General features: G+C 42.6%; 1 protein-coding gene across 1 annotated transcript in view; it reads left to right on the top strand.

The window, feature by feature from the left end:
- The window catches only part of C8H2orf80 (chromosome 8 C2orf80 homolog), a 159,740-nt gene that overhangs the window by 44,496 nt on the left and 92,035 nt on the right, over positions 1–23,209 (top strand). The window contains exons 2-6 of the mRNA XM_044304482.1: positions 7,452–7,539; positions 8,356–8,437; positions 9,301–9,383; positions 20,893–20,977; positions 21,437–21,515. Coding sequence (XP_044160417.1) covers positions 7,499–7,539; positions 8,356–8,437; positions 9,301–9,383; positions 20,893–20,977; positions 21,437–21,515 — 370 coding nt within the window. The 5' untranslated portion in view covers positions 7,452–7,498. The remainder of the gene's footprint in view (positions 1–7,451; positions 7,540–8,355; positions 8,438–9,300; positions 9,384–20,892; positions 20,978–21,436; positions 21,516–23,209) is intronic.

Genomic DNA, 23,209 nt, shown 5'->3' with positions numbered 1-23,209 from the left:
GGAAGGAAGGATTTGCTGTTCCTGCTCAATACAAGATAAGTTGGTTTTGTTTTTCTTGTGATTGTCTGTCTAGGCTGTTAGAGAGATGCCTGCCCCCTCCAATCTTCAGCCTAGGCACGGGGACACGTTCATTCCCATCTTCAGGGTGTGAACGTGGGCATAGAAGTCTAGGGAGAGCTGGTAGGGATTTGTCAGGAGGTGACCTTCATCCCCAGCTTCTTGCCTAGACACTTGTTTGGTTGTATTCTGTGTATCTTGTATCCTGTCCAGCTTGACACCATCCCTTTTACAGGCATTTCATACACTTTGGAGGAGATTTATCAAACTGTTGTAAAGTAGAACTGACTTAGTAGGCCATAGCAATCAATCAGAATCCACCTTTAATTTTCCAAAGGTACTGTGAAAAATTAAAGCTGGAATCTTTTTTTTTATTATATAAACTTTTATTTTTTTAATTCTCATACAAAAAAAATACATAACAATATACCATTTACAATGCTATAAAATCCAAAAGTCCGTCAGTTCTAGTCCTTAAAGCATAGTTAAATATGATTTCATGCAAATACCCATAATTATATAGATATTAACTAAAATCAAATAAAGGTCTCACTGCCTGGGGGGAAAGCAGGACCAGCCCGGCATCAAAGGGTTTAGCATTACAGATAAAAAACGAGATCTTATTTAGTATTATTATCTCCACACTGAGAGGGAGCATAGGCCCGAGACCCGGGGGGCCCACCGAGCAGCGAACACGCACCCCCCACGGCCTCCCTCAGACGCAAGCAAGCACCACGGACAGGACCAACACCCGTGGGGCGAATCTCTGGTGCTCACCTATCCCGTGTGGGGCAAGCTCACAGCGATCTTTGATCGCACCCTTCCGTAAAACCGAAGAGAAGGGGAGGGGGGTCCAGCAGTCTTCTATCCCAGTGGTATAAAACCCACTCCCAGGATTTCCTGCCTCATCCCCATATAGTTAGATTAAATGTTAATGGCTTGTTTAAGCATAACTCGCATGGGTGCTCCACGGTATCTCATGGAGAGGGGACACAAATCAAAGTGTCACTCAACAATCCCCAGCACTTGGGGAGAGAAAAGAAAAATAGCCAGCCAGCACTGTCTCATTAGGAGGGCAGAGCCCGGCATCAACTTCCAGTTCATTAAGAAGGAACAAATGAGGGACCCAAACCACACCCGTGTCAAATCACTGCCCGTAGTAAAAACTCACGTCCAAGAGAAAAAGCTGCATCCCGGGTCGCACCCGATGCCCGGACCCCCCAAAATCCCGAGCCCCGAACCCTCACCAGAATGTTAGTCAATATTTTAAGTTGATCAAGAATTAACCAGTATCTAATGCCGGTGAGTCCTGCCAGCCCCCGGCATTTCTAAAGATGCTCCAATGCTCTATTATGGCTTCACATTCTGCATTAATACATTGCATACACAAAGAAGCCGGACAATTGGATCTTCCCCAAAAAATCCCCCACCTTACCCCCCCCCCCACCCGCCACCTTGCAGACAAAAAAAAAAAAAAAAAAAAAAAAAAAAAAAAAAAGAGAAAAAAAAAGAAAAAAAGTTAAATTAATTGGTCGTATCCCAGTCTTTCCACAATTTATCCCACTTTAAGTATGCTCCTCGTTGTTTATACAAGATCTTCTCGTAGCTTTTCACCTTCTCAACCAAACCCAGCCAATTATTACAATCTGGAGCGGAGGAGCAAAACCATACTCTAGAAATAAGAAGCCTAGCCAGAAACATCACCTTAATCAACAATCGACCATTTGTAGGTTGGTGATTAACCTCCGATAGATCTCCCAGGACCCATATCCTGGGAGTGAAGGGAACAACAATGTTGAGTCTGCGAGCCAGATTGGTTTGAACCGATCTCCAGTACCTGCTCACCATTGGACAGTCCCAGAACAGATGTAAATGATCTGCCTCGGATTTATCACAGCGTGGGCAGTTAGAGGAGGTTCTAAGTCCTCTCCTATATAACCATGTAGGTGTCACATATATTTTGTGCAAAATATTAAATTGTACCACAATGTGATTAAAATTATGCAAAACCAATTTTAAACTTTCCCCTATATTCTCCCAGTTTGGGGAGCCCGTCGCTAAAAGCGAAGATGACCAGGCTCTCTGTCCTGGTGAGAGAACATCAGAAAAAAACTTTTTCATTAAGTGTCTATAACAGTGAGATACTTTAATTCTCGTGACAATTTTCTTAGAAATTAAATCATGTAAAAATTCAGGAGTTTCTATAATAAGAAGATAGCGATTCGCAGTGCTAGAAAGTGCTGACCTTAATTGAAAATATGCATACCAAGCCACCTCACCTAGATTTGCCCCTTGCTTTAAATCCGCAAGGGGCAAAATGTGTCCACCACTGACCACTTGATGCAGGTACTGAATATTCTTGGTCCTCCAATACTGGCTGCAGCTCAAGTCATTTAAATTCAAGAGCTTTGGGTTATGCCATAGTGGAGTACAAATAAGTGATGCCCCAGCTCCACACCAATTCCTTATATTTCGCCAAGACTTTATGGCCATTCTGCAGAAGAGTGTATACCCATTTAATGCATTTAATAAATAGTCAGACTCAAGTACTGTAAAAAAATCTGCGAAGCCTGAGTCTTTCACCACCCTGCTGCAGAACTGGCTATTTTCCCATTCATTAAACAGGCAGAGTTGAGAGGCCACAAAGTACCCCCTAAAGTAGGGGAGGTTAAGACCTCCCCGACTATAGGGCATAGAAAAATAGAGTACCTTCAGTCTCACACGCTTCCTCCCCCATACTAAATCATTGAGCATCCGCTCTATCAATCTAAAGTACTTATCTACAATCCATACAGGCGAGTTGCGCAAGATATATAGAACCTGGGGCAGCACCACCATTTTTATTAATGAAATTCTGTCGGCTCTTGCCGACAGAATTTTTTGCCATATCTTTATTTTAACCCTCAGCTTTATCAACAGAGGGAGCAAATTAAGTTGTAGATATTCCTGTGGTTTGGCAGAAACTGTTATCCCCAGGTACTTTATTGAATCTGAGATCGTTAGCTGGTTATACCGTTCGCCCCGCAGATCATCTATAGGGAGGAGAACGGTCTTCTCCCAGTTGATCTCGAGACCGGAAGGACCGGAAAAGAGACCAACCAGGTCCATTATGCAAGGAAGAGTAGTGTCTGTCTGATGTATGAAAATCAAGATATCGTCTGCATAAAGTGATACTCGATCGTGATTCCCCATTGTGCCAAAGCCAGCCACCCTCGGATCCTGCCTAATACTAGCCGCTAAGGGTTCAATGTAAATATTAAATAACAGGGGGGAGAGAGGGCAGCCCTGACGGGTACCTCTTCCTAATATAAAACTCTCTGTTATCATGTCGTTGATCCTTATCCTAGCAACTGGAGAGTTATATAGGAGCTGTACCATCGCCAAGAATCTTGGGCCAAAGCCCATTTTTTTCATCACCTCCCAGAGAAAGGTCCACTCCACCCTGTCGAAGGCTTTAGTAGCATCCAACGACAGGATGGAGCGGGCGCCACTCCCCGGGGACTGGATATTCATAAATAGCCTATGCAAGTTATGATGGGTGCCCCTTCTTGGCATAAAACCATTTTGATCTGGATGGATAATAGTGGATATAACCCGCGAGAGCCTCCTAGCCAAAATTTTTGATAGTAGCTTAACATCGGTATTTAATAAGGAAATTGGTCTATAGGAGCTCAATTCTGCCGGGTCTTTATCCTTTTTCGGAATTAGAACAATAAGAGCCTCCATCATGGAGCATGGTAAGCCCCCTCCCTGGATCGCCTGGGAAAACACCTCAAGTAGCTGGGGGAGGAGCGTCTCACCATGCCTACGGTAAACTTCATATGGGAGGCCATCCAATCCTGGCGATGAGCTCCCCGAGATAGACCCCAGAGCCTCCTTTAACTCAGAAAGGGAAAGCTCCTCCTCCAAAAATTCCACCTGAGCTTCATTCAAGGTAGAAAGTGGAATCCTCTCCAGGAATCGCATCGCCAGTTCGGGTGTCGTAACAGAAGAGGGTCTATATATCTGAGCAAAATATTGTAAGAAGGTATCCCTAATCCCCTCTAAATTTGTTATGGTTTCCCCCTCTAAATTATGAATTAAAGTGATGGATTGATTTTTCCTATCTTGTTGAGTAATTATTCTTGCTAGGAGCTTACCAGGACGTCCAGACTCCGAAAAATATTTAAGCCCCTTAAAGAATACTCTATGATTTGCTTTCTCTAATAAATACCTTTCCAAGCAACAGCTAGCCTTCTGCATCTCTTCCCTGTTATATTCCGTGGGTTGACTGGTAAAACACTCATTGGTAGAGGCAGCGATCTTAACCAGTTCCTCCTCTTTACACCTAAATATTCTCCTTGCTGCAGCGATCTCACTGATAAAGACCCCTCTTAGATACGCTTTCAAGGCATCCCAAACTACATTGATATTAGCAGAGGGAAAATTTACCTCCCAAAAGGAGGATATCAATAATGTAATAGGCTGAGGATTCTCCATAACGGCAAGCCAATATGGGTTCAACTTGAATCCTAGCCCCCTTATGGCCTTATTCACCCCAGTGCAAACCTCAATTAGTACGGGTGAGTGGTCCGAAACGGTTCGTACTCCATATCGAATCTTGCTGATATTACTCAAATTGCTCTCATTAGTGAGTGCTAGATCAATCCGAGACATTGCTCTCCCCCCCCTGCTAACGCAGGAGTATACTCTCTTTCCTCCGCCAAGATGTTCCCATATATCTACCACTCCTACCTCTAAACAGAACTGGGGCAACAAGGAGTTACAGGGGTTCCTCCCCCGATCTGCATCTAAAGTAAATCTATCCTTGTTGGGGTCCATAACCGCATTGAAGTCTCCCATCAGGATTAACCGGCATTCTGGTCTATTTTCAGCAAAGAGCAATAGCTGAGTCAGGGGGTACATTGAGAATGGAGGTGGTATATAAAAGAAAGCCAGAATGTAACTGTGGCCATACAGCTTGCCGTGTAGGAAAATGAATCTACCCTGATCATCTATATAGGATTTTATAAGGATGAAGTCTACAGAATTATGAATCAGGACTGAAACGCCCCTAGAGGATCCACTAAATGTGGAGTGGTAAGACTGGGAGTGCCATCCCGTTGTCAGACGGCGCAGGGTTTCTTTAGTAAGGTGAGTTTCTACTATACATATAATTGCTGGAAGGTATCTTTTTACTGCATCCATAATAGCTTGCCTTTTAACCCTTTCCCCAAGCCCTCTAACATTCCAAGATATAATTCTAATAGACATCAATCAAAAACAAGAAGAAAAAAGAAAAAGAAAAAAAAAAAAAAAAAAAAAAAAAACAGCCTGCAAGGTGTGTTCCCAGCCCCCCCCACCCTCCCAACCCCCTCTCCATTGATCCGCCCGAACTGCTCAGCGAACCTCTAACCCCTGGCCACTCTCCCTCAGCCAAGCCCCACCCCCCAGCATCCCTTCAAACATAACATTACGCAATTTCAAATGCCTATTTGATCGATCCAGTCTGACGCTTGTTGTGGTGTTTCAAAAAACAAGGAAGTCCCATTGTAGATCACTCTTAATTTCGCTGGGTACTGTAAAGAATATTTAATATCCTTTAGCGCCAGGCGCTTCTTTATCTCTATAAAATTGCGTCTCTTTTCCTGAGTCTGACGAGCAAAGTCAGGAAAAAAGAGCAACCTAGAGCCCTGATATTCAATGGGAGTACATTCTCTAGCTCTTCTTAATATCATATCCCTATCAACGGACAATAAAAGTTTCATTAAAATTGTGCGCGGCGGCCTCCCTGGAATAGGTTTTCCTCCTGGTATTCGATGAGCTCTTTCTATTTGAAACATAGAAGAAAAATTCTCGCTGCCTAGATTGTGTGTGATGACATCTTTGAGTTGCTCCTCTAACTGCCGGCCTTCAGCCCCTTCTGGGAAACCAATTATACGAACATTGTTCCGCCTTGACTTATTCTCAAGGTCCTCCAGCCTGTGTTGTAGCACTTGGTTTTCTGAGGCGAGAAGCAAAGTTTGAGATTTTAATGTGGCTATATCGGTTTGCAGTATAACAACAGTTTTTTCCACATTGAGAACTCGGTCACGGATCTTTGCTAAATCTTCCCTGATTAGGGTGATATCACTCTGCACTGAGCCCAATTGAGTGGACATCCCCTGTACCAGGGAGCCGTTGTTTTCCACGGCAGAGAGGATCTTATCTAATACCAATGGATCATATTCTGTTCGCGTTTGTATAGGGCAACCCTCCTCTACAGTCTCCTGATCTGCCTCCATTGATCCGTCCTCAGAGGGTTCCTCAAACTGGGGCGTTTTAGCATTTTTCTTCACATTAGCAGAGGGTTTAATTTTAGATGGATTTTTTTCAATAGGGAAGGGTGATTTCAAAAACTTATCAATCTTGTTTTCTGGTGTTTTAGACCCCAATTTAGTTGCCGAGGAGTCCACTGATCGTCGCTTTGGGGCCATTCTCTTCCCTTTTTTTTTTTTTTCCGGCTGGTTCTCTCCCTTTTTTATTAATTTTCCAGTTTCTTTATATCCCCCCCTTTTTTTTTTTCCTTTTTTCTCTCTTTTTTCTTCCTTCCTTTTGTCCCTGTTAATTTCACACCTCACTGCTTCTTTCTTTTTCCTCCTTATAGCTTCTCTCTCGCCTTATTCTCCCCCTTTTAACCGCTTCCTCCCCCCCCCCCCCGCCTGGCACCGCAAAGGGAAAGCGGAAAGAGGCAGGGCACAGAATATGCGTCCTCCCAGCAACTCGGCAACACAGAAACCAGCGCTATACAAAAACAAGGTCAACCAAGGCTGTGTTCTCACGTGTCCAGGAATGGCCAGCAGTCCAGGTTGCCGGGAGACAGGAAAGGAGAAGCCGCAGGCAGAGCAGCGTGGTCACCGGATCCAAAGCAGGGAGAAGACAAGAGACAAGGGCCAGCCAGCGAGGAAAGGAGAAAGGAGGTCCCCGGAGCAGCGAAGCAGCTGAAGTCAAGCACAAGCAGGAGGGAGAGCCGACAGCACAAGAAGAGCAGCGGAGGGTCCCGTACAGCGCGTCCAGCACCCAAGCACCGATGAGCAGCAAAGTAAGGTGAACCAGGATCCAGGAGCCATATCCAGCACAGAGACGCCGCTCAGCGCATCAATGCTTCAGCGTCAGCTGTGCAACATCGGCTAATCAGCTGATGGATAAGCCGGGAGCCTGAGGGGAAGAGGCCGGCGTGGGAGAGCGAGACGTGCTGTGTTCACGTCATCCCGCCCACCTGACCTGAAAGCTGGAATCTGATTGGTTGCTATGGGCAACTAAGCCAGTTCTACTTTACACCAGTTTGATAAATGAGACCCTCTATTTTTACATTAAATATCACAAACTTTCTTATTACCATTGCACAAATACTAATTTCAGCCCCTCACTTACAGGGCTGGGACCTTTCATGAATATTGTGATCGTGACAGTGTGATCTATAATGGAAAGAAAACTTTTGAGGCGAGAGATAGAAAAGCTTCTGTAAGTCGGACTTTGTTCTCTTTGATGTTAATGGTATTAAAGGGAACATGTCACCAGGATTTTGGGCATAGTGCTGAGGATATGGGTTGCAAGATGGCCACTAGCACATCCACAATACCCAGTCCCCATATCTCTGTGTGCTTTTATTGTGTAAAAAAACGATTTGATACATATGCAAATTAACCTGAGATGAGGCCTGTTCCTGAGATTAGTCAGGGACAGGACTCATCTCAGGTTAATTTTCATATGTATCAAATAGTTATTTTTTTACACAATAAAAGCACACAGAACTATGGGGACTGGGTATTGCAGATGTGCTAGCGGCCATCTAGCAACCCATATCCTCAGCTCTATACTCAAAATCTAGGTGACAGGTTCCCTATAAGGGACAGGATTTTAAAGATTTTATTATTATGTTGATATCATATGGTTATTATTTTATTGCTAGTCATTGTGTGGTGTAAAAGCATTGAGAAATATGGTGTGGAGAATGAGCGCCATATGAAGCATTGGTTCCATTTCTTCCAACATAGAAGTCAAATTTCTTCCCCCACATTGTCTGGAAGTGTTTTACGCACATGTGCACGTGTACTAAGCTTTGCTATGGGGCTTGTAAAATCTGTGTAATTCCCTGCCCCCTCACTGTTTGTTGTCACCACACAGACCGGCATGGAATCCACCTGTAGCACTTCAAATCTTCAAGCATTTTGTCATAGAACAATCACCAGTGTTTCTTTCTTGCCTATTGCATTACTTTAGTGATTGAATATATCCAGATATAAATGTTCTTTGCTTGCTTGTTTGTTTGTTTTTTAGTGGAGACTATGTTAGCACTACTCTTCGAGAGAAGGAATTTGACCCAAAAGGAAGAAGGGAGTCCTCATCTTTAGATGATCTGGTAACAAATCTACATCACATATACCTAACACAGCAATAGACTTGATTTTAACACTTTAATTCTTTAATTGATATGTACAATGTAATAGTGTTTTCTGTTTCTGCTATTAAAAGGGTTTTCCCAGTTTTTAAAATTGATACTGCTGATTGGTGGGGGTTCGATAAGCTGTATGAAGGGAAGAAACGCTAATATTGATTACCTATCATGAGTAAAATGTGTTAGATTTCTAAGTATAGAAAAAACACAGTCCTGGAGGTAAGTGGTCAGCCCTTGAATCTTGAGAGACACATTCAGATTTTTTTCCTTTAGATATTTTTTTCTTTAGATATTTTTTTTTCTCACTCATTTAACCCTTAACAAAAGTCATCATATTGAGAATGTTTTTTTTTATCTGTAGAAAGCTAATACATATTGCTGGTTTCTATAAATTAATCAGTAATGTTTTAGGTTTCTAAGCATTAAACAACCCTATTTTCAATATAGTAAGGCTATAGTCTTCTATTATGGATTTAATGAGAGAGAGAGAAAAAATAACTGGAAAAAACAAAGTCTCTCCTGGGACACATATTACGGTTTATTCGCTTAGTAAGGCTATAGTACATATACACTACGTACAGCCACTCTTGACTATGGACTATGTCTGGTATTGTAGTCCAGCAACGTTCACTTGAAGGAAGCTGAGTGGCAATACCAGACAGAGCACATAGATTAGAGTGGAGTTGTTCCAGGAAGAAAAATCTATTTTTTTTGTTATTTTGGCTAACCCCTTTAATTTAGCATTGTGTATATTGACACCAGCGCAGAGTTTATTGTTTACTCAGTATTTATATGTTCATTCATATGCAAATGTATTTTATTTTTAGGCTCATTATGATCTGGCCATAGGTGTTGCATTGAATTGGCTTAGTAGTTCTAAAGGAAATGAATCACTTAAAAAAGAAAGACTGTAAGTATTTGAATTATTTTTAACCTGATACTGGATAAATGGTTACTAACAACTAATTAGATGTGTTAACCTCAACTAGTGAAACAATTAGAGGTCCCATCTGCACAGATAACATAGTATGGAGGATATGTTAGTACCTGTAAAAATGTAAGTGTTCTAGGACCCACGTGCAGGACTGATGACAGTCATAGGACGCAGGGCGTAACTACCATAGCGGCAGACCATGCGACTGCTATGTGGCCCAGAGCAAGAGGGGTCCCGGTCTTAGTTGGGATCATCTACTGGAGGTGAACACTTGGTCAGGACTCTACAACTTTTAGTAAATAAGGCAGTGGGAAAATGGCTCAAAGGTGATTGGAAGGCATTTAGGCGGAAACCCATCTGTCCTGTGGGGGGGGGGGGGGGCGGTCTGATCCTTGCTACGGGGCCCTTACTTCTCTATGTACGCCACTGATAGGACGGTTACCTGATTCTTATAAATAGCCTTGTAAATATCCCGCAATCTTCATCAGACCTCAGATCAGAGCCTCAATCTTTATCTGACCCCCAAATCCGCCACTTAATCTTCATCAGACCCCCCAATCTTTATCAGACCTCAGATCAGAACAACTTATCTATTCAACAAACACAATGGCATTGTCTGTGATGCAATTAACAAACACACTGGCATTGTCTTTGACGCAATCAACAAAATACAATTACCAACATAATGGGCTAACTTAATCACTCACAGACAAAAACCACACATTTTTCCCAAAACACAGAAAACACCTCAAAACCACACATATCCCCATAATGTATACATCCATGGATAGCTCTGATCTCGGTGAACAACATATCCAAAAATCACCCAGATTCAAGCAGGGGTTCCCGAATTCCATGGAAGTCACATTTGGCCGGCCGCAAGCATAGCTTTCCTGCCCAAAACAGTTCCACAGATTCAAGCTGTGCGGCCGGTCTTCTTCTTCAAAGTTAGTATGGGCCATAATCCTGAGGCAAGAGGCTGGTAGCCAGGTTTCTCCACCACCCAGTGGCGAGGTTGGTTTTGTCACAATCAGTTTTTATTAAAAAAAATTGTGGAAGGTGAAGCACTGAAAACAGCGAATCAGCCACTTTGCCGTTTGCTATCTGGGATAAACGGCATATTCACACACGTCTATGTCCATGATGTTAATTTTTTTTAATTATTTGTTTTTTTATTTTAATTTTGAGGAAAGGGGGCAATTTTAATTTTTATATATTTTTTAAACTTTTTTCTTTATTTTCACACTTTTTTATGGTTAACTTAAGGAACTATAAGAAGCATTCATTATATTTTGTTTCTCATAAACTCCAATGCATTATCATTGGAGTTTATGAGAATTACACTAAGTTCCTATGGAGCCCTGCCACAGGTAGCGGCTCCATGGAAACTAATATGCGGCAGCCCTGTATCCCTCTTGAATACAGAGGCTGCCGCACACTACATCCGGCTCCGCTGATCTTTTACAGGGGAGGGGCGGTACACAGCGGGGAATGCGCACTCCCGGTCTTTAACTTCCCAGATGCCATGGTGACATTTGACCACGGCATCTGAGGGATTGAATGTATGCAATCAACGTTATTATCATGACGCTTGCCAGTGGACACCATTTTTAAATGCCCGACCACTAATGTAAATTTACATGGGGAGGTCGGAAACAGGTTAAAAAGTACAAACCTAGACGACATAGTGTCACAAGATGCACCAAAAATAACTAGTGCATGTCGTGTGACAGAATCATCACACCTTGCTAGTAGTTATTAACAGATATGCTCATGTAGTTGCTTACTTTGTACAGCTAGTTACATAGACACTTCCCTATCACTGCCCCTAACAACACCCAGCTAGTTTATAGCTCCTCCCAACCATAGAAACATAGAATGTGTCGGCAGATAAGAACCATTTGGCCCATCTAGTCTGCCCAATATATCTGAATCCTATGAATAGCCCCGGCCCTATCTTATATGAAGGATGGCCTTATGCCTATCCCATGCATGCTTAAACTCCTTCACTGTATTTGCAGCTACCACTTCTGCAGGAAGGCTATTCCATGCATCCACTACCCTCTCAGTAAAGTAATACTTCCTTATATTACTTTTAAACCTTTGCCCCTCTAATTTAAAACTGTGTCCTCTTGTGGTAGTTTTTCTTCTTTTAAATATGCTCTCCTCCTTTACCGAGTTGATTCCCTTTATGTATTTAAAAGTTTCTATCATATCCCCTCGGTCTCTTCTTTCTTCCAAGCTATACATATTAAGGTCTTTTAACCTTTCCTGGTAAGTTTTATCCTGCAATCCATGTACTAGTTTAGTAGCTCTTCTCTGAACTCTCTCTAGAGTATCTATATCCTTCTGGAGATATGGCCTCCAGTACTGCGCACAATACTCCAAGTGAGGTCTCACCAGTGTTCTGTACAGCGGCATAAGCACTTCACTCTTTCTACTGCTTATACCTCTCCCTATACATCCAAGCATTCTGCTTGCATTTCGTGCTGCTTTATTACATTGTCTTCCCACCTTTAAGTCTTCTGAAATAATTACTCCTAAATCCCTTTCCTCAGATACTGAGGTCAGGACTGTGTCGAATATTCTATATTCTGCCCTTGGGTTTTTACGCCCCAGGTGCATTATCTTGCACTTATCCACATTAAATTTCAGTTGCCAGAGTTCTGACCATTCTTCTAGTTTTCCTAAGTCCTTTTCCATTTGGCGTTTCCCTCCAGGAACATCAACCCTGTTACATATCTTTGTGTCATCAGCAAAAAGACAAACCTTACCATCGAGGCCTTTTGCAATATCACTTATGAAGATATTAAACAAAATTGGTCCCAGTACAGATCCCTGTGGAATCCCACTGGTAACATGACCTTGTTTTGAATGTTCTCCATTGACTACAACCCTCTGTTGTCTGTCCCTCAGCCACTGCCTAATCCACTCAACAATATTGGAGTTCATGCTCAATGACTGCAGTTTATTGATAAGTCTTCTATGTGGGACAGTGTCAAAAGCCTTACTAAAATCCAGATAAGCGATGTCTACTGCACCTCCACCATCTATTATTTTAGTCACCCAGTCAAAAAAATCTATAAGATTTGTTTGACATGATCTCCCTGAAGTAAACCCATGCTGTTTTTCATCTTGCAATCCATGGGATTTTAGATGTTCCACAATCCTATCCTTTAATAGGGTTTCCATTAATTTGCCTACTATTGATGTCAGACTCACTGGTCTATAGTTGCTCGATTCCTCCCTACTACCTTTCTTGTGAATGGGCATGACATTTGCCAATTTCCAATCTTCCGGGACGACTCCTGTTACTAATGATTGGTTAAATAAATCTGTTAACGGTTTTGCCAGCTCACCACTAAGCTCTTTTAATAATTTTGGGTGTATCTCATCAGGCCCCTGTGACTTATTTGTCTTCACTTTAGACAGCAAACTTAGAACATCTTCCTCTGTAAAGACACATGCATCAAACGATTTATTAGTCATCCTTTCTAGTGGAGGTCCTTCTCCTTCTTTTTCTTTTGTAAAAACTGAACAGAAGTATTCGTTAAGGCAGTCGGCTAGCCCTTTATTCTCTTCTACATACCTTCCGTCCTTTGTTTTTAATTTAGTTATTCCTTGTTTTAATTTCCTTTTTTCATTTATATATCTGAAGAATATATAAAACTCACCTATCATTGCCCCTAACAATGCTCAGCTGGTTCTTAGCTCCCCCCACCCAGCTAGTTACATAGACACTCGCCTATCACTGCCCCTAACAATGCCCAGCTAGTTTATAGCTCCTCCCACCAGCTTGTTACATAGACACTTCCCTATCAATACCCCTAACAACGCCCCCTGCTAGTTTATAGCTCCTCTCACCCAGCTAGTTACATAGACACTCCCCTATCACTGCCCCTAACAATGCCCAGCTAGTTTATAGCTCCTCCCACAAGCTTGTTACATAGACACTCCCCTATCACTGCCCCTAACAACGCCCTGCTAGTTTATAGCTCCTCCCACCAGCTAGTTACCAAGACACTGTTCTATCACTGCCCCTAACAACGCCCTGCTAGTTTATAGCTCCTTCCACCAGCTAGTTACCTAGACACTGCCCCTAACAATGCCCTGCTAGTTTATATCTCTTCCCACCAGCTAGTTACCTAGACACTGCCCCTAACAATGCCCTGCTAGTTTATATCTCTTCCCACCAGCTAGTTACCTAGACACTGCCCCTAACAATGCCCTGCTAGTTTATAGCTCCTTCCACCAGCTAGTTACATAGACACTGCCCTATCACTGCCCCTAACAACGCCCTGCTAGTTTATAGCTCCTCCTACCCAGCTAGTTACATAGATACTTCCCTATCACTGCCCCTAACAACGCCCTGCTAGTTTATAGCTCCTCTTACCAGCTAGTTACCTAGACACTGCCCCTAACAACGCCCTGCTAGTTTATAGCTCCCGCCACCCAGCTAGTTACAAAGACACTGCCCTATCACTGCCCCTAACAATGACCTGCTAGTTTATAGCTCCTTCCACCAGCTAGTTACATAGACACTGCCCTATCACTGCCCATAACAACGCCCTGCTAGTTTATAGCTCCTCCCACCAGCTAGTTACAGAGACACTCCCCGATCAATACCCCTAACAATGCCCTGCTAGTTTATAGCTCCTCCCACCAGCTAGTTACATAGACACTCCCCTATCACTGCCCCTAACAACGCCCTGCTAGTTTATAGATCCTCCCACTAGCTAGTTACATAGACCCTGCCCTATCACTGTCCCTAACAACACCCTGCTAGTTTATAGCTCCTCCCACCAGCTAGTTACATAGACACTCCCCTATCACTGCCCCTATCACTGTTGCTGCTTTGACACTCCCATGGAAATAAGAGAAGCTGCATGGACATGATCATATTACCACAGCCTAGAACGGAAGGTAGGAGCAACTAAGATAAAAGAAATACATTACAAACATATAGCTGACTTCATAAATCAATTTTTTTAAGGATGTAGATGAAAACTAGAAAACCCATTTTAGCCAGCCCAGGGATGGCTTATATTACACCTTTTTTTGTGCAAAAATGTCGCTGGCACGTCATTAATAAATCTGGCGCACTTTACAAATTGACTAAGGCTACTTTCACACTAGCGTTTTTGCTGGATCCGGCAGGGTTCAGCAAAAACGCTTCCGTTAATGATAAGGCAACCATCTGCATCCGTTATGAACGGATCTGGTTGTATTATCTGTAACATTGCCAAGACGGGTCCGTCATAAACTCCACTGACAGTCAATGGATAAAACTCATACGTCCCCGTTGACTTGGATTGTGGGTCATGACAGATCTGTTTTGCTCCGCATCTCAGGACGGAAAGCAAACCCCAGCATGCTGCGGTTTGCTTTCTGGTATGAGAACGGAATGGAAGGCATTTTGGAGCATAATGTTCTGTTTAGTTATGTTTTGTCCCAATTGACAATTAATGGGGACAAAACGGAAGCATTCTTTCCGGAATTGAGACCCTATGATGCATCTCAATGGCCAGTCACACATGGAACGTTGTGTGCGTGTGTGACCGGCCGCTCCAGTCATTCTAGGGGAGCTGCAGGGGGCCTGCTATTTAATGTATGGCACTGTGCTTTGTGCTCACTGAAACGCCTCAGCATCTTTAACCTCCTCTGGACCGCGTAACGCATGGATGCGTCCTGGAGGCGGTTGATTCATTCCTCCTGGACATATTCGTGCGTCATCTCGCGAGACGCGAGATTTCAGTCTGAGCCGGCCCGCGCACAATATCGTCACCAGCCTGCCAGCCAATGATCGTGGCTGGCAGGCTGGCGATTTTTTAAATCTCCATTCAGAAGCCATCTAACACATTATATTTGTAAATATAATGTGTTAAATGGCTTCCCTGCTCCTCTGATGGTCCTTTTGGTCGGTTGGTCTCAGCAGAGGAGCAGGCATCACAGTGAGTAGCACCAAACACCACACACTTAGCCCCAGATCACCCCCCTGCACCCCAATTAACCCCTTGATCACCCCTTCTTGCCCCTGTCAATCACTAGTGAAAGGGAAAAAAGTGATCAATGCAAACTGTCAATTTTTTTTTCTCACTGGTATTGACTGTTAGGTTTTAGGGTTAGTTTAGATCCCTTGGTTAGGTAGTTTAGCGATCGTTTAGCGCCAAGCCCACCGCACCGCAGTCACTTATTCGCTGATTAGCGTATCGCTAATCAGCTTTTGTACTTTTACAGTATCTGTAAGGGATCGAAACTGATCACAGTCAGATCTATAATAGTATTAGTGTCACCTTAGTTCGCCCTCCACCCAAAACGCAGTGTTTTCCCGATCAGGCCTGATCGGTCGCCCACACGTGCGTTCACCCACGCCCGCCCCGCCGCAGTGACCCAAATTTTTTTTTTTGATCACTGCACAATCACTTTACAAGCGCTGCGGCGATAAAAAAATCCGTTTTGATATTTTTTATCAACCGCAGCAGCCTCCGGTACTTTGCTAGCCTTCCATTTGTAAGACAGGCTTGTTTTTTTTCTTGGGTAGTCTCAGGGAATACCCCTAAATTTAGTAGCCCAAATGTCAAACAGGGGGTATTCTTCTGAAGAGGCCTACAGGCTTCTGACCCAGTCGGATGAGGAATGGGAACCCTCATCTGATGAATCTAGCGGGTCAGAATATGAACCTGTAGAAAGCAGTGGCACTCTGACTCAAAGTTCGGACTGTCGGATTACGTGGTGAGGCATACACCAGCAGCGAAGCCCATCCTGGACCTAGTACCAGCACTGCCGTACAACATGGTGAAGTGGCGAGCACCAGAAGGGCAGTTGAAGCTGGTACGGTGGCACGTGCAGTAGTTACCCTGTCGCAGCCACCACACAGACAGGTCCATAGAGCCCCTAGAATCCCTGAGGTGCTGGCAAACCCTGATTGGCAGTTCCCAACTTCAGCCGCACCTGTAGTTCCCCCTTTCACCGCCCAGTCTGGAGTTCGGGTTGAGACAGCTCAGATCGGTTTGGCCCTGGGATTTCTTGAGCGGTTCTTGACTGCGGAGCTCTTGGACTTAGTTGTGGCAGAAACAAATCGGTATGCCACTCAATTTATATCCGCCAACCCGGGAAGCTTTTATGCCCAGCCTTTCCGGTGGAAACCAGTCCAAGTTTCCGAAATTAAAATTTTTCTGGGCCTTCTCCTCAACATGGGTCTAACCAAAAAGCATGAATTGCGGTCATATTGGTCCACGAACCCAATTCTTCACATGCCCATGTTCTCTGCTGCTATGTCCAGGACACGATTTAAGACCATCCTGCGTTTCCTGCACTTTAGCGACAACACCACCTCCCGTCCCAGAGGCCATCCAGTTTTTGACCGGCTCCACAAAATTCGGCCCCTCATAGACCACTTCAACCAGAAATTTGCAGATTTGTATACCCCTGAGCAAAACATCTGCTTAGACGAGTCCCTAATACATTTTACCGGGCGCCTTGGCTTCAAACAATACATCCCAAGCAAGCGCGCCCGGTATGAGGTCAAATTGTATAAGCTCTGTGAAAGGGCCACAGGCTATACCCACAAATTTCGGATCTATGAGGGAAAAGATCAGACCCTGGAGCCGGTCGGTTGCCCTGACTACCTGGGGAGCAGTGGGAAGACAGATCCAAATGTCTAAAAATGCCCTCCTAAAAGAAATTTGGGCACCTTTGCGCATCTAGGCTGCAAAAAAGTGTCACACATGTGGTATCGCCGTACTCAGGAGAAGTTGGGGAATGTGTTTTGGGGTGTCATTTTACATATACCCATGCTGGGTGAGAGAAATATCTTGGTCAAATACCACCTTTGTATAAAAAAATGGGAAAAGTTGTCTTTTGCCGAGATATTTCGCTCACCCAGCATGGATATATGTAAAATGACACCCCAAAACACATTCCCCAACTTCTCCTGAGTACGGCGATACCACATGTGTGACACTTTTTTGCAGCCTAGGTGGGAAAATGGGCCCACATTCCAAAGAGCACCTTTCGGATTTCACAGGGCATTTTTTACAGATTTTGATTTCAAACTACTTCTCACGCATATGGGCCCCTAAAATGTCAGGGCAGTATAACTACCCCACAAGTGACCCCATTTTGGAAAGAAGACACCCCAAGGTATTCTGTGAGGGGCATGGCGAGTTCCTGCAATTTTTTTATTTTTTGTCACAAGTTAGCGGAAAATGATGATTTATTTTTTTTATTACAAAGTCTCATATACCACTAACTTGTGACCAAAAAAAAATTCTAGGAACTCGCCATGCCCCTCACGGAATACCTTGGGGTGTCTTCTTTCCAAAATGGGGTCACTTGTGGGGTAGCTATACTGCCCTGGCATTTTAGGGGCCCAAATGCGTGCAAAGTAGTTTGCAATCAAAATCTGTAAAAAAATGGCCTGTGAAATCCGAAATGTGCTCTTTGGAATGTGGGCCCCTTTGCCCACCTAGGTGGCAAAAAAGTTTCACACGTGTGGTATCGCCGTACTCAGGAGAAGTTGGGGAATGTGTTTTGGGGTGTCATTTTACATATACCCATGCTGGGTGAGAGAAATATCTCGGCAAAAGACAACTTTTCCCATTTTTTTATTCAAAGGTGGCATTTGACCAAGATATTTCTCTCACCCAGCATGGGTATATGTAAAATGACACTCCAAAACACATTCCCCAACTTCTCCTGAGTACGGTGATACCACACGTGTGACACTTTTTTGCCGCCTAGGTGGGCAAAGGAGCCCACATTCCAAAGAGCACCTTTCGGATTTCACAGGCCATTTTTAACAGATTTTGATTGCAAACTACTTTGCACGCATTTGGGCCCCTAAAATGCTAGGGCAGTATAACTACCCCACAAGTGACCCCATTTTGGAAAGAAGACATCCCAAGGTATTCCGTGAGCGGCATGGCGAGTTCCTAGAATTTTTTATTTTTTGTCACAAGTTAGCGGAAAATGATGATTTTTTTTTTCTTACAAAGTCTCATATTCCACTAACTTGTGACAAAAAATAAAAACTTCCATGAACTCACTATGCCCATCACGAAATACCTTAGGGTGTCTTCTTTCCAAAATGGGGTCACTTGTGGGTAGTTATACTGCCCTGGCATTTTAGGGGCCCAAATGCGTGCAAAGTAGTTTGAAATCAAAATCTGCAAAAAATGACTGGTGAAATCCGAAAGGTGCTCTTTGGAATGTGGGCCCCTTTGCCCACCTAGGCTGCAAAAAAGTGTCACACGTGTGGTATCGCCGTACTCAGGAGAAGTTGAAGAATGTGTTTTGGGGTGTCATTTTACATATACCCATGCTGGGTGAGAGAAATATCTCGGCAAAAGACAACTTTTCCCATTTTTTTATACAAAGGTGGCATTTGACCAAGATATTTCTCTCACCCAGCATGGGTATATGTAAAATGACACTCCAAAACACATTCCCCAACTTCTCCTGAGTACGGTGATACCACACGTGTGACACTTTTTTGCCGCCTAGGTGGGCAAAGGAGCCCACATTCCAAAGAGCACCTTTCGGATTTCACAGGCCATTTTTAACAGATTTTGATTGCAAACTACTTTGCACGCATTTGGGCCCCTAAAATGCTAGGGCAGTATAACTACCCCACAAGTGACCCCATTTTGGAAAGAAGACATCCCAAGGTATTCCGTGAGCGGCATGGCGAGTTCCTAGAACTTTTTATTTTTTGTCACAAGTTAGCGGAAAATTATGATTTTTTTTTTCTTACAAAGTCTCATATTCCACTAACTTGTGACAAAAAATAAAAACTTCCATGAACTCACTATGCCCATCACGAAATACCTTAGGGTGTCTTCTTTCCAAAATGGGGTCACTTGTGGGTAGTTATACTGCCCTGGCATTTTAGGGGCCCAAATGCGTGCAAAGTAGTTTGAAATCAAAATCTGCAAAAAATGACTGGTGAAATCCGAAAGGTGCTCTTTGGAATGTGGGCCCCTTTGCCCACCTAGGCTGCAAAAAAGTGTCACACATGTGGTATCGCCGTACTCAGGAGAAGTTGGGGAATATGTTTTGTGGTGTCATTTTACATATACCCATGCTGGGTGAGAGAAATACCTCAGCAAAAGATAACTTTTCCCATTTTTTTATACAAAGTTGGCACTTGACCAAGATATTTATCGCACCCAGCATGGGTATATGTAAAATGACACCCAAAAACACATTCCCCAACTTCTCCTGAGTACGGCAATACCACATGTGTGACACTTTTTTGCAGCCTAGGTGGGGAAAGGGGCCCACATTCCAAAGAGCACCTTTCGGATTTCACAGGCCATTTTTTACAGATTTTGATTGCAAACTACTTTGCACGCATTTTGGCCCCTAAAATGCCAGGGCAGTTTAACTACCCAACAAGTGACCCCATTTTGGAATGAAGACACCCCAAGGTATTTCATGATGGGCATAGTGAGTTTATGGAAGTTTTTATTTTTTGTCACAAGTTAGTGGAATATGAGACTTTGTAAGAAAAAAAAAAATCATCATTTTCTGCTAACTTGTAACAAAAAATAAAAAGTTCTATGAACTCACTATGCCCATCAGCGAATACCTTAGGGTGTCTACTTTCGAAATTGGGTCATTTGTGGGGTTTTTCTACTGTCTGGGCATCGTAGAACCTCAGGAAACATGACAGGTGCTCAGAAAGTCAGAGCTGCTTCAAAAAAGCAGAAATTCACATTTTTGTACCATAGTTTGTAAATGCTATAACTTTTACCCAAACCCTTTTTTTTTGTTACCCAAACATATTTTTTTTATCAGAGACATGTATAACAATAAATTTATTGAAAAATTTATATATGGATGTCGTTTTTTTGAAAAATTTTACAACTGAAATTTCGATTAATAACAAAAAAAGTTAAAATGTCAGCAGCAATGAAATACCACCAATTGAAAGCTCCATTAGTGAGAAGAAAAGGAGATAAAATTAATTTGGGTGGTAAGGTCATTAATGTTGAGTGAACTTGTGTTTTTAAGTTCGACCTAAAAAGTACGGGTTATCTAAGAATTCTGTTATGGATTCCGCTACCTCAGACCATAACTTATAGTACATGGTAGCGGAAACTATAATGGAATTCTTAGATAACCCGAACCTTTTAGGCCGAACTTGAAAACACAAGTTCACTCATCCCTAGAGGTCATCAATATACTACTCAGAGAAAATCCCTTGAAAATGGATGTCCGAGATAATAAAATCTTAGACAAGCCCTAAAATGGCTTAATATAAAAAATCTTGTACACATCCTTTTCTGCGCCATTGTTCTCTGTGGCAGTTGTTTTTTCTCGTGCTGCAGCGGCGATGTGCTGCAAAACGACATGTGAGCGCTGCAGCCAGTCACTGTCCTCGGTGAATTTGAGCATTTGCATAATTAAATAATATCATCCTAACTTTGATTTAAGAGCTCTTTGACTATCACTAGATCAATAGTATTTCTTTCTTGTTTAGTAAATTGACATTAAACCAACATAAATACCCAAATCGGATGGAAAGAGAAGCTATGATTTTATCCTCCTTTGCAGGCATGCTAATGGTAAGAATGCTGTACTGAACTGGAATTGTTAAATGCACGGCATCACCTGTATGTATCTGGCAATACAATATGTGTCTCTGAATGTACAATTACTATAAAGCTTATGGGGTTCAGTTACACCTTGCATGTTGCAGAATGGAGAGGGGCCATTAATATGATAGCGATCTGGAAATCAGGTCTTTAAATGAATGTGTAGAATCCATCTCACAATGATGCTTTTTTACTTGAAGATGCATAGTGAATAGGTTATTTGTTACTTTTACTATGTTTTATAGGTTATTAACTTCACTGTTTTTGATGCTTTTTAATTGTAATGTTTGTCTGCTTGTCTTTTCCTTGCATTCTTAAAAAATTATTGTGATTCTGTATATAATTTTCTGTGCTTTTAGTACCTGTGTACTGTATCTTTTTGTGTGGATAAAATGTCACTGATGTGTTATATGACTAATTCTATAATAGAACAGCTTCCCTGTTGAAGAGGTATTTGAAATATATGGAAATAAACCTTCAACACGACTGCAGAACTCAGCCAAGGTAAGTTTTTACAGCGCTCCCAAGGTGATAATATACAGTGTATGTGTGTCTGTATATATATATATATATATATATATATATATATAGCTAAATTATAAAACTGTGTTCTTAAAGACATCTATGAACAGCGTAAAAAAATTTAAAGTTTTTGTCTAAGGCAATCAATTCGCTACATAGTTATTTAGATTGGGGAAAAAAACATATACATCAAAGTTTAACCTGTCTTAGGATACTTTCACACTAGCGTTCTTGCTGGATCCGGCAGGGTTCAGCAAATACACTTCCGTTACTGATAATACGGATGAACGGATCCAGTTTTATTATCTTTAACATTCCGTCATGGACTCCATTGAAAGTCAATGGGGGATGGATCAATTTTCTATTGTGCAGATTGTGGCAGAGAAAACGGATCCTACCCCCTTGACTTGCATTGGGGGTCATGCCGGATCCGTCTTGCTCCGCATCCCAGGACGTCAAGCAAACCACAGCATGTTGCAGTTTGCTCTCCAGTCTAGGAACACAACTAAATGGAACAGAATGCAGTTTGGAGCATTCAGTTCTGTTCAGATCAGTTTTGTCCCCATTGACAATGAATGGGGACAAAACGTATGTTGTAGAAAAATTAATAGTTGCAATCAGCTCGCATCAAAGTTTGTGTAAGGGAAAAGGTAAATCCATTTTCCATCAGCCGCAGTTAGAGAAAGACCCAGGTGCTACCATCTTGATTGAATTCTTGCTGAGCACTCCCCCGCCCTGCTCAGTGTGTTCACTTTTATTTACTCACAAAAAGGTGTAAAAGGGGTTGGCCCAAGACAAGGATGCAGGAAGTGATGACATACAGGAAGTGATGACATAGGAAGACAAGACACCATTATTTAGAATAACATAGCCAGCTAACAAACACATGTATATAATAATCTAACATTACCACTGGAGCGAACTTTATCCAGCCTTGCTCAGTGATCAATGCCAGATAAAGTTACTATGATCCACATGCATGTTTATTTACAGGATAACGTCATTATCTCCAGTGGCTGATCAGGCGCACTAGAGACAACAAACGCACGTTCCTTTACAGGACATACACGGGAAGATATCCACTCCAATGGTTTACCCTGACGCTGAGAGACATGATGACAATACACAATATATTAAATACACATCCCAATAAAAGTTCCACAACACGTAAGCGTTTTTTTCCGGAATTGAGACCCGATGACAGAACTCAATACCGGAAAACTTAAATGCTAGTGGGAAAGTAGCCTTAGACATCACATTTTGACCTTATATCATAACAGAGTATTAAAAAAAAGTGTGCATAATGGCTATGTTTCTTTGTACAATTATAAATGTGAAGGAACAGGTTTTTTGGGGGATTCTCTAATGTCTTTTTCAGGCTAATTATTCCCCTCTTTAGCTGCACAGCTTGCTGCATTTCTCTCACATGCAGGAGGCATCTCGCTTCTGTGGAATCTGCTAGCACTGTGCTGCTGTGATGTCCTTTCACTTACTTCCAACTTTGTTTTCAGCTCTGGAGCTCAAAGAGCAGATAGGAAGGGGGAAATCAGACTTACAGATACACAGGACGCTCCTGTGATCTTCAGAAGGAATGTAGAAGCAGTTCTATTATCAGTCTCAGAAGCTCAGATGCTCTGACACTCCCCCACTTCATGTAAACCATGTTCTGTGTCTCTGTTA

Source organism: Bufo gargarizans, chromosome 8 (genome assembly GCF_014858855.1).
Source record: "Bufo gargarizans isolate SCDJY-AF-19 chromosome 8, ASM1485885v1, whole genome shotgun sequence".
Lineage (NCBI taxonomy): Eukaryota > Metazoa > Chordata > Amphibia > Anura > Bufonidae > Bufo > Bufo gargarizans.
Note: the sequence above shows the minus strand (reverse complement) of the source record. Positions and strands in the feature narration are given on the sequence as shown.